The sequence below is a fragment of the Pelodiscus sinensis genome, chromosome 13 (genome assembly GCF_049634645.1).
Source record: "Pelodiscus sinensis isolate JC-2024 chromosome 13, ASM4963464v1, whole genome shotgun sequence".
In the NCBI taxonomy this organism is placed as follows: domain Eukaryota; kingdom Metazoa; phylum Chordata; order Testudines; family Trionychidae; genus Pelodiscus; species Pelodiscus sinensis.
This window is the reverse complement of record NC_134723.1, coordinates 2,426,115-2,440,365: the sequence shown is the minus strand read 5'-3', so window position 1 is coordinate 2,440,365 and position 14,251 is coordinate 2,426,115. Positions and strand designations below refer to the sequence as shown.

Genomic DNA, 14,251 nt, shown 5'->3' with positions numbered 1-14,251 from the left:
CCGTGGCACGAGATCCCAGGGTTTCCAGGGTCTGCAGCTCTGGGGCTGAAATTTAGGCTTCTGACCACAGGTGAAGAGTGGCCGACAATAATGGAAACGAAAAGAGAAGTCGCGGAAAAGGAGGGAGAACCCTTCAACTTTTTACTCCTTTGTTTACATCCCATGGCAGTAAGATTTGTGCATTCTCACTCCGGGTCCCCCTGACGTTTTTAGCATGGCTGTCCCACAGACTACACCTGGTTCAATTCAACTGGTGCCCAGCTCCTCCCATCACTTGTGCCTGGGTGGCCGAGTGAGTGGTTGGGAAGGGTTAGGTGATCGTCTCTGTGGTTGAAAACGCTGATCATCCATAGCGACTGCGCCCACAGCACGGAGAGGAGAGAAGTACAGAGACGCGGGTAAATACAAAAGCCGGCAGGTCTGTGTGTTCCAGGTCTGCAGGACGGTTTAGACAAGCAGGTGGCCTGCGGGAGCAGACAGCCCCCTGCGCTCTGTCGGGCAGACAGTGGTGCAAGGGAAGAGGACGAAGTGGACAGAGGAAATGTTGTCAAAGTAAGCACTGCGCGTTAATAGGAGAAGAGGGGACTTGTGGTTTAGAACGGTGGCTACGGAACACACAGAAATCCAACACCCGTCCCTCTCTGCTTTTCAGTCCATGCTTAAACGGGGCGGGGTGGGGGGGTTGTTGTTTAGGAAGGATTTGAGTGAACGCAGAGAACGAGGCAACTTGCTGCTTCTCCAACCCTAGCTCAGTGTTTGTGGCACCCACAAGTAGATCCCAGGAGGGGGTTTCCCAGCCGAGCTGCGTGGAAGGGTGGAGTCTGAGACCCGAGCTGAACTTCTGCATGGCAGACACGTCCGGGGGCATCCCAGAGAAGCGTTATCGAGACACCTCCCCCTCGCTATCAGAGCACGCCAGGGGTGTGGCCTTTTAGACGGGGCCAAGGGCATGAACAGAGTCACCACAGCACAGAGCAGGGCCAACATTTTCAGATGAAAAGTGCAGATTTGATGGCACCAAAACACTTTGTCAGTTTCGAGCTGGTTTCACCCGACTGGTCATCAGAAGAAAAACACTTAATTTTTGTTAAAAATGTTTCATTTAGACAGTTTCAGAACAAAACGTTACAAAGTTTTGGTTCCAAAGGACGTTTTCAAATGGCCTTTCATTTCATTTTTACTAAAAAATTCTTTTTAAAAATGGAAACATTTTGGTCAACACCATTCTTTCCCAATTTACCAAAAATTCAGGGGAAAAAATAATTTTCAGTTCAACCTAAAACAATGTTTTATCGTTTTTGGAGAATTGCCAATAAACCGGAAAACAAAAACCCCCAAACATTATTCATCCAGCTCTGTGAGAAGGACGATCCCAGAGTGGAGATGGAAAGGGGGGGCCAGCCCTTCCGGATCTCTGTTATACGGGTGCACGGCGAATTCTCTGCTCTCTCCGCCTCCAGCCCTTTGCCTGGGTGGGTTTTTTTCCCCCTGAATCTCCTCCTTTGCCTGCAGCCGCCCACAGTATTATGTGTTCCATGCTGCTGAGCACTGGCCCCGTTTACAGATCCAACCGGGTAAAATTTGCTCCAGATTAAGAGACTGTGTCTGGCCGATCTGGGAGCGCCAATGCAGCGTGGTAATTGGCACTTCTAAATGCGTCTGACGTTTCCTGGTGGGAGACACCTTGACGCTGCAGGGGCAGGAGGGAAGACTGAGGCTTGCTAGGCGGGAGCCAGGATTGAACCGTGTGTCCGATTATTTCTACGCAGCTGCTGGAGCAGGTGTTGAGGGAGCTGCCACCCCTGTGCGTGGCGGAGCAGAGGTTCATTGAGAAATTCTTCATGCTGAGCCAGGATGCCGCAGACCAAGAGGTGCTGGGGGTAAGCCAACCACTGATCCTGCCGAAAGAGAGTTACCCCTTTGGGAGCAAAGAGCTGAAATTAACTCAGTGCTTAAGTCTCCTAAAGCAATTTCTTATCTACCTTTGCGTCTCTGACTGCAGCCCTAAGCTTGTGCACGGGGCGGCGCCAGGCATCACTACTTGTGCTGTGTGGACACACAAAGCTTATCTACCCTCGGGGGGAGGAGGGAAGGCTCTCGAGATGAGCTGTCTTCTCCCCGTTCTCTTTCAGCCACCCGCCGCAAGCAAGCGAGGAGCAGACGCAGCCTTTCCTGAGACGTCTCCTTGGCCCAAGACGAAGCCCCCGTACGTGGATGAGAAGTAATTTGTCATGCCTGGAATCCCGGGGAGTGTCCGGCTAAGGAGCTGGCTGAACCCGGCCAGGGTTCTGGTGATTCCTCACCTCTCTGCCCTTTATCAGGGGACAAACTCCAACAGGCCATGTGAGCAGCAGCTGACAAGGGTCTCCTGGCCCACGCTAAGCTGATGGAGGGGATGGTCTGATGAGATTGCCTCCAATGGCATATGGCCCATCCACTGCTGCTATTAGCAATTGTTCCCAATAGCAGCTGATGGAGCACTCGGGGTACGTCTAGACTACATGGCTCCGTCGACGGAGCCATGTAGATTTGTTTGTTCGGCAAAGGGAAAAGAAGCCGTGATTTAAATAATCGCGGCTTCATTTAAATTTACATGGCTGCCGCGCTGAGCCAACAAACAGCTGATCAGCTGTTTGTCGGCTCAGCGCGCTAGTCTGGATGCTCCCGCGCCGACCTGAAAGCCCTTTATCGACCTCCCCGTTATGCCTGGTAGGATGAAGGTTACCGGGAAGGTCGATAAAGGGCTTTCAGGTCGGCGCGGGAGCATCCAGACTAGCGCGCTGAGCCGACAAACAGCTGATCAGCTGTTTGTCGGCTCAGCGCGGCAGCCATGTAAATTTAAATGAAGCCATGATGATTTAAATCACGGCTTCATTTCCCTCTGCTGATCAGCCTCATCTACATGGCTCCGTCAACGGAGCCATGTAGTTTAGACACACCCAATGTGGACACGGCTCTGGGAATTCTTTCCCCAGGTCTGGCTGGTGGGTCTCACCCACATGCTCAGAGTCTAACCGATCACAGTATGTGAGGTCAGGAAGGCATTTTCCCCATGGCCAGAGAGGCAGACTACATAGAGGAAGGGAGCTGGGTAAGATGTGGCTCTCGGTCAGACAGGCCAAAAAACCCCCTTGGCTTGGATCCAGATCACAGTGACGCCGGTGAAACTCAGGAGCCCTGCCCATGGCGTGAGTGAGAGAGGGTTAGGGCGAAATTGGGCTCAAATTGCCGCACGTGTCCCATGAACGCTTACCCTGCCAGCGTCACCGGACCCAGCACTGACTCAGCAGAGTGGCCGGGCGAAAGGGTTTTTTACCCCTGCCTCTAGTCTGCTCGCGAGGGGCAACGCAGCAAAGAAACCCAGAACGGCGAGAATTCCGCTAGTGCTGCAGTCTGGGACGGGCGAGACCGCTAGGGCTGGGACGGAGTCGGGAATTCCAGTGGCGATTCCGGACGCTCGGTGTCACCGATCGGGGTCGGGCTATCGCTGTCACCACATCACTAATACCGGGGGGGAGAGCTGTGTGCGTGACTTGCCAACAGCCTGCAACCTTCCAAGTTATTTAGGCTCCCCCCTCCTATGGAAATCCAGGTGAGTTAGGCAGCCGAGGGCTGGGCCTTTGTGGCAACCTGGAGTTCCCCTGCATGTGTCCTTCTGTCCGCGGTCCAGCCCTCTCTGGGGGCCACTGCCTGAGCAGCTCTCTGACCCAGCCCCCCCCGTGTGTGACCCTCATTCCAGACGAGACGGGCACCCCAGCCTGCTGCTGGCTGAGATCTTCAGTTCCCTGGAGCCAGAGCTGAGAGGGTTCGTCGACGCCTGCAGTAGAGTCCACCCGTTTAGCTGCCTGCAGGTCCTGGTCACCCTGAACGACCACATGTTTGGGATGCAAGGCTCCGCCGCGGCCTCCTGCCCCTTCCTCCACCTGGTGCTCAGCAACACCCGCCTGCTGGCCAAGAGCAACTTCAACAAGTGCATTGTGAGTGCCCAGCCGCCGGGAGCCCGAGCCGGCATTTACCCTCCCTGAGAACGGGCCGCGCTGCTGGGCCTGGTCCCGGTTCCAAGCTGGAGTAAAGCCGCCGGGCTCCGCGCAAGCCACGGCCCGCCCAGCCAAGCCAACGCCACTGCGGCTCTGGCCCCCAGCTCCTGCACCACCTGACCCCGGGCGTTGGCGAGGTCCCCCCTTGCACCCGCGCACCGGGGAGGCTGCACTTTCACGCCGGCTCCGGGCCAAGGGGTTTCAAGCAGCCCACTCCTAAGAGCAGTGGCAGAAACTCCGCACTAGGGACTTTGCTGTCCAGGTCGTTGGCTCCGTCCTAGTGCAGCCCAGCTCTGCCTGGCGGGGCCGGCCGGCCGCCTGGAGCGGGAAGGGTCTCACGCTAGTTGCTCGTGGACAGGTCCCCATCCCAGAACCAGCCCAGCCGGTACTCAGGCCTGCCCCCACCCAGGCTGAGGGCCGGGTCCACATTCCCAATGCTATTGTCACAGAGCCCCATGCTCCTCTCCGCCCTAGCTGTGTCCCTCAGCGGCAGAGTGCTGGGCCCTGGAGGCAGAGCCTGCCCTGCCGATGCCCTGGTTGTATTTCTTCTGAGGCAAGCGGGCTCCCAGGCTGTCATTCCTGGAGTCACTGGGCACTGAAGTGCTCTCTGAGCGCCCTCCACTCTCCCCGGCAGGGCGACCGTGTCTCTTGAGGCCAGGTCTGAAGAGTGCTGACAAGGCGGGGGAGGTGGGATGGAGCACCAGGGCAGATTGCAGATGGGGTCCCGGGGGGGGCGCGCACACAATTGTGTGGGCAGGCTGGTGAGCGGCTGATACAAAATCCACTGAAGTCGAGAGCAACGCTGACCTCGAGAGACGCGCACTTTGGATTCGGCTCCCGGAGGCTCCCAAGTCAGCACAGAGACCCGTGGGCAGTGCAAGCCGGTCCCGTGTGTGCCCTGGGCCGCCGAGCACATGGCGTTAGCCCTCCCTTTCCAATCCGGCTAGCTAAGACACGGCCTTTCAGCCACAAGTCATGGGGCTGGAGGAAGGCAAAACTGAGTGAGGTTTGCCGGCTGTGCCCCACAGGAAGTCAGACCAGACAATCCCATTGGTCCCTTCTGGCCTGAGAACCTGCAGCTGTGTGAATCAGAGCCCGGAAATCCACCCGTGGATCATTCCCGATTCACTGCTGTCAGCGACCAGTGCCGGGGTCAGCTGGCACAGACGGGGCTTACTTGCTGGCTGGCTCTTCGGCGTTCTGCCTGCAAAGCTGGGGCGGGCCAGTCAGAGCGCTCTGGTTTATTTGCGTTGCACCCAGGGTGTCCTGTGCAGAGAGATGGAGGAGGCCAAGGTGCCGAGCCGGGCGAAAGGCGGGATCCTGCCCCTCGTCAGCCGCTACGAGGAGTTTGTGAACTTCGCGGAGGAAGCGTTCCGGTGGGCTCAGCGGAGGGGGGAACTGGACAAGGCGCACGCCAAACTGGTGGACAGTGTCTTCGGCAGCAGTGAGTCTGGGGGGCGTGAATCACAACATGCAGCTCCGGAGCAGATGTTCAAATGCCCGGGGCTTTTGGAGCTGGATCCTGGGTCAGTTATAGACACAGAGGCCACCAGGAAATTCGGATCCTGATCCAAGTTGGAACTGTGAAATCCTTCCGCCACCCACCCCCTGCCACCACCCAGGTGGAGCGGTCCGGAGAATGCATTGCACGGCTCCAGACACGCCCGAGCTGGCGGAAGTAGAGACCCCGAGTGTCAGGAGGGGCAGAGTCACTGGCATACGCTGTGCGGAGGGAGGTGGCCCCCACAAAGCAGTGACCCAGGGAAAGAGGGTGAGGGTGGCCGTTTACAGCTTGCACTTTGCACTGCCTTGCAAAAGATCCTAATGGGAGACTCAACGCTGGTCTCTTGCTTCCCAGCCTGACAGGGGCTCTGGGAACGCGACCTCCCCACACACATGGCCACAGGGCCCTTGGCAGGCTGGCCAGCGCATTAGCAGCATTCCCTGAGGCAGAGGGCGGAGCCTTCCTTGCATATTAACCTGGATAAGCCATGTCACCAATCAGACCAGTCCCTCCCCCTCCCCCCGGCACCCTCTGCCGTGATTCTAAAGCTACTGAGATTGATTGTTATTTCCTATGATGTGAAACTGCTGTTCCTCTTCGCTGCATTTCTCCTGCGGGTGTTGGAACCAGCCAGCCATCCAGGTGGGCCAGGCTAAGAGCTATAGGCCGGATGCCCAGGCTTAGAAGGCTGACTCAGTCTGTGGACTGGACTGATAGGACTTGCCTCGATCCCCTGGAAGAGCCTTTCGTGTTAGCACACGGTGGGCTTAACTCCCCGTCTTCTCCCCTTGTCTCTCCCTGCCTTCCGGCCCAGCTTGGTCACCACCAGGTCCCTCCAAGCCTCTGTGCTTTGTGCCTTTCTTTTCAGTCAACCGTCTGGCCTCGGCAAACCTGAAGGTCAATACGGACATGGTGATGATGGAAAACTTCCACCACATCCACTGCTTCCTGTGCCAAAAGAAGATCCACTGCTTGGAAAGCAAGCGGAGGGAAGCCAAGCAAAGGTACGGAGAGCACCTGGAGAGATACGTCATCAAGTACCTGGGGCAGCCACTGGAGAAACTCAACGTGAGTACATCACAAGCCACAGCCTCCTGTCTCTCTTCGTAGCACTCAGCGGTCACCTATGGCCATCCGGCCCGAGCACCCCGCCGTCTTTAGTGGATTTCTCCTCACCCCACACCTGGGAGGGCCTTCTCCCGGCTGGGGCTCCAAGATGCAGCAAGGCAAAGTGACTCGCCCCAAGTGGTAGAGCAGCAGCTGGAATCCTGGTCCCCCATGTCCTAGGCAAATGCCCTAACCACTGAACCATTCTGCCTCTCCAGCAGCCATGACACAGGCAGTTCCAGGCTCATCTGAAGCACCATTTTTCTAACAAAGCCCCGCTAAATCGAAATCAGAGGGTGCCCCGTCGGTACTCCTGCTCCTCACAAGGAGTAAGGGAAGCCGCCGGGAGTCTCCCACTGTAATGGCCGCGTGGAAACTCAAATCAAGACGTGTTGACTCCAGCTATGTAATTAATGTAGCTGAAGTTTCAGATCTTGAGTCGACCTTCCCCCCTTTAGCACAGAACTGGCGCAGGGCAGGTGTATCGTAAGACACAGCCCTCCCTGCCCCAAGGAGTTCCTGTCGAAATAGACTAGATGGGGAAAGGGGAAATTGACACACAAGAGAGGAAATGACTCACTGAAGGTCAAACCGCAGCTCAGGGACAGGGCTCACATAAACCCAGCTCTTCTGACTCCCAGCGTGGTGTCCTATTTCTACTTACTTCTTATGCCATTCAGACCTGCAGGGGAAATCCTAGAACTGGAAGGGACCTCGAAAGATCATTGAGTCCAGTCCCTGCCCACAGGGCAGGACCAAACACTGTCTAGATCAGTGGTTCCCAAACGTTTCGGCATCATGCCCCCTTTTTTAAAACCCTCCCGCCCCACCCCCCTCCTCAAAAATAGCAGCAAAACTTGTTGAGAAGAAAAAAGAAACTGACCAGAGCAGCAAAACTTGATTGCAGGGGACAGGGAGGCTGCGTCACCTCACAACCCCCCCCCCTTGAATTTCCTCACACATCCCCACTTTTGGAACCCATGGTCTAGATTATCCCTGACAGATGTCTAACCTGCTCTTAAATATCTCCAGAGATGAAGATTCCACAACCTCCATAGGCCATTTATTCCAGTGTTTAACCACCCTAATGGTTAGGAAGTTTTTCCTAATGTCCAACCTAAACCCCCTTGCTGCAATTTAAGCCCATTGCTTCTTGTCCTGTCCTCAGAGGTCAAGGAGAACAATTCCCACCCCCCTCTCCCTGTGACACCCTTTTAAATACTTCAAAACCACTATTATGTCCCCTCTCCGTCTTCTCTTTCTAAACTAAAGAAGTCCAGTTCTTTCAGCCTTCCCTCACAGCTCATGTTCTCTTGACCTTTCATCATTCTTGTTGCTCTTCTCTGAGCCTTCTCCAGTTTCTCTCTGTCTTTCTTCAAATGTGGTACCCAGAACTGGACACAATAATGTAATTGAGGCCTAACCAGCGCAGGGTAGAGGGGAAGAATGACTTCTCGTGTCTTGCTCACCACACTCCTGTTAATGCAGCCAGAATCATTTGCATTTTTTGCAACAGCGTCACACTGTTGACATATTTAGCTTGTGATCCTCTATGATCCCTAGATCCCTTTCTGCAGGACTCCTTCCTAGAGAGTTGCTTCCCATTCTACTTGTAATGTCCACCACTACAGACAGTCATAAGTTTGGGGTCAAATTTTCAACAGTGGTCTCTAAATTTGGTGCGCGCATCTTTAGATGCCTGGAGGTATGAAAAGTGGGGCACCCGTAAATGAGAAATCAGAGGCCACTTCTGTAAAACGCGAACCTCCCAGAGACTAACACGCACCATGGCTCTGCATCGCCACCCTCTCTCGCTGGGATCCGGGGTAACATCTTCCCTCTTGTATGTGAGCTAGCAGAACTGCTTGTGCGGCTCACCTGAACTGGCTCTGAACCAAAGGGACTGTATCGCTGCTTTCTCTTCCGGCTGCCTGTCTATGGCTGGCTGAGGCTGGGGCCTTCTGGATGGCTGCTCGCACAGAGCTTCCTAACATAATTGCAGGGCTCCCAAGTGATTGATGTGTTAACTGAGCTAAAAGCTTGGCTCCACTCGAGCGGACAGACATATCGTTCCCATAGTTCCTTGCCACTCCACTAACCCCTGGCCGCTGTGATTAATGCTCCCCCACCTGCTCCATGGCCTATAACTTCTAATAAAAGCTGAGCCCAGCTGGACTTAATTGAAATGCCTCTTGATTTGGATTTGCATCTGGTCTTTGCTGTGAAATGCCTCCTGTCCCTGGAAGATCTGCTTAGCACCTGACACCAGCCACAGCTCCAATCAACTTGCTGCCTGTGCTAATTTGTTTTGTCTTGCACTGATGAGTGGAATTTCATTGCTGGTGGCGAGGCAAAGGGACTGCATGTGTGGGGTCTGTTAGCAGTGCTCAGCTCCGGGAGAGGACCCCTGAGCCGGGTCTTTGCTGCCCACGGCTGTTCTCCGGGTAACTTTTCCGTTACGAGCGGCTTAGTTTACGGGACATGGGGTAGAATTTCCAAGAGTGACTAGCCGATTTAGGGACTGAAGTCCCCGTTGCAGTTAAGAGACCTAAGGGCTTACCTCAAGGGTGTCATTTGGGGGGCTTCAGTCCCGCCCCCCCAATCTCGAATTTGGTAGGAAGGGTCTACTCCGCTAGCCCCAGACAGAACTCTGAATTGCAACACAGGCTGACTGTGATGAATTCGAACCCCAGGAGCAAGGGTTTGTTTATAAACAGAGGCAGGGGGATTAAGGTAACAAAAGGTTTGTCAGTCAAGTAAACCAAGAATCAGTCGACGATCCCGAAAGCACGGTCAGGCACGCCGGTCCAGAGACAGGAAACACAGAGTAGGAATCACTGGTAGGAATGGGAAGTAGTAAATAGTCCACAGGAACCTCTTTGCAGGGCAGAGCATGGCAGGATGAGAGCTAAAAGCATCCTCCCCGGCAGAACTTAGCCACCGAGGCAGAGTCGCTGGCTGTGAAGGAACCGTCCGACCTGCTCCAGCACGGTCTGCGAGAGGTGCTGAGAAAAGTCGGTAGAGCCCGATGAGTCTCCTTTGCCTCCCCAGCATTTCTTCGAGGGGGTGAAAGCCCGCGTGGCCCAGGGGGTGAGAGAGGAGGAGGTGAGTTTCCAGCTGGCGTACAGCAAGCAGGAGCTGCGGAAGGTGATCGAGAAGTACCCGGGCAGGGAGGTGAAGAGAGCTCTCGAAACGCTCTACAGGAAGATTCACAAGCATCTCTCCCCCGAGGAAAACCTCTTGCCGGTGAGTGTGGCTTGGGGGCGAAGCGTCGTCGTCGTCAGGGGCTTGGGGGCCGAGTTTGCTGGGCAGCAATGGCAGAAGGAAGGGGACCTCTTGGTGCACCTCTCTGGCCACCGCTCCCTCTGTCCTGTCTCCCTCTTCATGCCCATTGTTCCATCTCCTCATCCCACCCTCACTCCGCCTCCTTCCCCTGTGACCCGTCTCTTCTCCCTGCTTCTCTTAGTATCGTTAGTTACACACGAGGTCTGAAAATTAGTGGGAATTCTTCCATCTCTGCTCCCACGGATTTCAATGGGAGTTGGGTTCCTACCTGCCCTGGAGGATCTGGGCCTAGAAGCTCCAAGGCCAGCCCTGCGCGTGCCCCTTACTCTCCGCGCTCATCTGGCAGGGGCTGAAGAACATTGTGCCTCTGTGGGCGTGGATGGTTATGGAGCACTGCAGCGAACCAATGAGGGCGGTGGGGTGGGGCACTCCCGGGAAGAGCGGTTATTGATGCTGTTTTACCTGCAGGTGGTCTGGCGAGCCATGGAACAGGAGTTCATACGGCAGTACCAAGAATTTGAGCACCTGATCCAGCGCTGCTACCCAGGGTCTGGGATCACAATGGACTTCACCGTGGAGGACTTGCTGAGCTATTTCATCTCCATCACTCAGGCCGGCATGTGAAAGCAATCCCCGCTGGCTGAGCACCTCGCGAGAACAGCTCCCGCTGGGACCATCGGCTGAAACGGCCATGGGAAAATACACTCCGGAGTGACGTTTGGCACAAGGCTTTTCAGCCTAGGTTAACCCCATGTGGGTTAGTATGGAATTAAAGAGGAACCTTCACAGTTGTCAGCCTGAAAATTGACCTTCCCTGAGAGAAAAACATTGAGCTTCCAGGAAGTTTCGTCACACCGAGTGGCGCGGCATTGGGGGAAGGAAGCCTGGTATATTTAGCACTCTGGGCTTACGGATTTCGAGGAGGGTCCAAGGGGTAATGTGATTCTTGGCCACTTGGACTATTCCAGTGAATTTCTCTTCCATGGGCAGCAGACCTGGGTTTGTATAGAACTAGAGATGGATCCAAGGGTAACAGTTTGGATCTGGGTTCCCAGTGCCCTAACTGCCAGGGAATCCAGCTCTAGAGGGGTTGGCGTTCCAGCCCACTAATGTCTATGGCTGTTTGCGTTTGAGGTTTTGGTTTAGGTTGTCTATGCAAAGCACAAAGTAAATGGGCTATTCACCTCCCGGCTGCAGTTCCCACAGGCGGTTCATAGCTGCAGCCAGTGCTGGGCACGTGCCCTTCTGGTTCTGCCGAAAGGCACGTGGCGGTTTGCTCCTCTCCTGTCCCTTTCTGTTAGCCTTGTGGGGGCAGAGACGATATTGGTCTCTATGCTCAAGTCTCCTCTCATCCCCTCAGTTGGGCTCTGAGCAGCCCTGAGGCCAGAGTCCACAGGCAAAGCAATCCCTTCTCTCCTCGGTGTGTGTGAAATGAACCCTCTGTGTGCGCGCCAAGATCATTTCCACAAGCTTGCCCATGGACGTTGGACGCGCCATAAGGCGTCGTTCTTGGTTCTTCCTCAGGCCAATGAAACAAACAGATCCCTGCTTAGGAATGACCCAGCCACGCAAAGGCTGGCTGCATGCTGTTAGCCACTTCAGCTGCCGCGGCATCTACCAACTCTGCTGAACAAAAAGTTCTTTTCTGTGATGTTGTTATTGATGTTTCATTTACGGGCTGGTCTGATGCAGTTTCCCAGATTTATGGGCTGGTCTGATGCACTTTCCCAGGGATCTTCCCATTCTTATCTAATTTAGCCTGTCTGCCCGTTGCTAGCACTACAAGATAATAAAATCCTTTCGGTGTTGGCCTCGCAGCTTTGACCTGTTCTGCTATTGCAGTGTGGTCGCCTCGCACCGCACATGCGCCTGTGTCACTAAGAAAGTGTTCAACGGGCATTAACCAGAACTATATGTATTTCAGTAATAATCATCTAGCAAATCTCAGAGTTGTACATGCAGCGATGGTACATACTTTTCAACAGAATAACGATATTCAGCAAATTATGAATTTTCAAGGCATAATCTGTACAAAATATATCAGAACCTTACCAAAGTGGTGAATGTGTGGTGCAGGGTGTCAGAGGGTTCCAGTAGGAAGAGGGAGGTTGCATTCTGGTTGGCAAGGCTAAGGTGGCAGCAGGACAGAAGACGACTCACCGAGAGTCCAAGCATGGTTGAAGGCAGTGAAGAATGGTATGTGGGGCATCAAGGGATGAGTCTTGAGCATTCACATCTGCTCACGTTGCGTAAGAAATAGACCATCAGTTTGGGACTTGTGTTGTGTCCTGTATTGCACAAGGTTCCTATAACAAACTAACCCTTAAGGAGGGTGTTAAGAGGCCCAGAAGTGTAGTTATTGGAGTAGCCGGGAGAGAGAACTGAGGTGGGCACTCAGGAGAGTGCCTATGACAGTATCGCCCTGTCTGCCTCTCCTTCTAGCCATCACTGAGTGGCGGAGCCTTGCCGATCCAAAGTCGATCGGATGCGCAAGCGATTGCAAAGTCTCGTTGATTTCAGTGGGCTTTGGATAGGCAGCACAAGACGTATATTTGTGTTGAGGCACTTCAAGGAGGAGATGGTATTTTTCATGGGGCAGCGACAGGCTCAATCAGTCAAAATAATTGGAAGCTTCCCCTCCCCCACCCTCAGATGGATTATGGCCTTTGCAAACTGCGGATTAGCACACTGTTTAATTCACTGACTGCCCTTAATCTGCCACTCAGACAGCGCTTTGGAAACAGTTTCAATTCTGCTCCAAATTCCAGTGCAGACAGCTCAGTATACGATCCATTCAGAACTAATGTTTCTTTCCCAAGTCCTTTGGTGCTTTGGTAAGACTGGCACACTGGCATGTCGTTCCAGGTGAGAGCGTCAGTGGCCTGGACAGGTGACCTGCTGGCAAAACAGAAGCCAGTACAAAAATATGGGTAAGCTGCAGAAGGAGCTTTTAGGTGGTAATGCTCCTGGTCTTACCTGCATAGGCCAAGGGAGATGATGGAACACAGAGGAAGAAGCTCAGAGCCATGCTGGGGATGAGAGGAGCTGGGTGGTAAAGCTGTAGGAACAGAAGTGAGATCCTGCATGGAACAACAGGGAAAGAAACCGCTACAAGCTTTCCAGGAAAGTGGGAGACAGGAGGAAATGCAGAAGGAACAGAACAATGCAAAGAAAGGGGGGATCAAGAAAGAGGGTGGGACCAGACAGCGAGCCGGGAAAGGAGAGATCCGGCAAAGAGACAGATGGAGAAAAGAGGAAAGTGCATCTCAAAGACTCCTAGAAGCGACATTGTGTCCCACAGTCTAGATTTGACTCCCACCCAGACCAGTTCAGCTCAGTGTTTGGAAGGCAAAATCAACATGTTATTGGCTGCTTTATGCAGACTGGTTTAGAGATACAGGAGAAGGGTTTTATCCAAGCAAAAAAGTTCAGCGAACCTGTTGCTGGGAAGAACTAACTAACTAACTAACTTCCCCTTTCCAGAATCTAGTTAGCCCCCATTTCAAAAGGGTTTCCTCGCTGTACAAGAAAGTTGATTCCACCACCAGCCTCCCTCCCCAGATGAACTTGGTCCCTACCTGAAGCAACGCCCAGGAGCCTTATGGAATAATGAAGTGGCGGCACCTGTCCCTCTGCCATGGCCACGACTGCTGGAGACTCAAAGGCAGGCTGCCATGCTCTGTCCCTTTTCCTCACTCTATCATCAAACCTACTCGCGGGCACTTGCTCTTCCCAGCCCGTTTCCAGCCCTTTTCCTTACCAGCAGCATCTCCAGCTAGATTCCCCTTGGGAGAGGCAGAGCAGGAAGTCTAAGTGGGCTGTTAACGGTAATAACCTTCAGTCTGTGACTCAGCCGGTGCTCTACCCATCCTCCCCAAGGGCCTGTTCATTTTACTCGCAATTAACTGTTGCTAAAAGGACACTTCAGAAGTTATCAGCGGGGGGTTATTTTCATGCTCCCTCGCTGTCAGTGGGACCGCTTGGGTAAAGACTGCTAACAAGCACCCCCTCCCGCTGAGCCACACTGGCTCAGGCATGTCTCTTGAACTTTGGACTTGGTGCTCGTCATGCCTCGCGCCCTTCGAGATGCCCACGCCGACTGGGGTGTGTCCGGCTGTTGTTAACCAGGGAATCGGGGCATGCGACCAGGCCGCCCGCTGCAGGCTGCCCGACAAAGAGAACACGATTCCAGCCAGGTGTCGTCTTCTCCCCCAAAGAGAACGAATTTGGTGCTACCCCTGCAACCGCGAGTGCTGGATCCCTGGTCCCAGCCTGCGAGGGTTTAGCCCTTGTAATTCTGAGCCACGTCTGGTGAACG

The 14,251-nt window shown here is 54.2% G+C and overlaps 1 protein-coding gene across 8 annotated transcripts in view; it reads left to right on the top strand.

Annotated features, from left to right (window-relative positions):
* Positions 1–10,724, top strand: part of LOC106731628 (exocyst complex component 1-like) — a 58,661-nt gene extending 47,937 nt beyond the window's left edge. For 5 of the 8 annotated variants that reach the window (XM_075896652.1, XM_075896651.1, XM_075896649.1 and 2 more), the window contains 8 exons: positions 419–552; positions 1,770–1,880; positions 2,133–2,221; positions 3,740–3,977; positions 5,298–5,481; positions 6,410–6,609; positions 9,700–9,894; positions 10,402–10,724. In XM_075896652.1, the coding sequence (XP_075752767.1) occupies positions 419–552; positions 1,770–1,880; positions 2,133–2,221; positions 3,740–3,977; positions 5,298–5,481; positions 6,410–6,609; positions 9,700–9,894; positions 10,402–10,557 (1,307 nt within the window). In that variant the 3' untranslated portion in view covers positions 10,558–10,724. The remainder of the gene's footprint in view (positions 1–418; positions 553–1,769; positions 1,881–2,132; positions 2,222–3,739; positions 3,978–5,297; positions 5,482–6,409; positions 6,610–9,699; positions 9,895–10,401) is intronic. The other 3 variants (XM_075896648.1, XM_075896647.1, XM_075896646.1) reach the window with 3 other exon arrangements.
* The last annotated feature ends 3,527 nt before the right edge of the window (positions 10,725–14,251 follow it).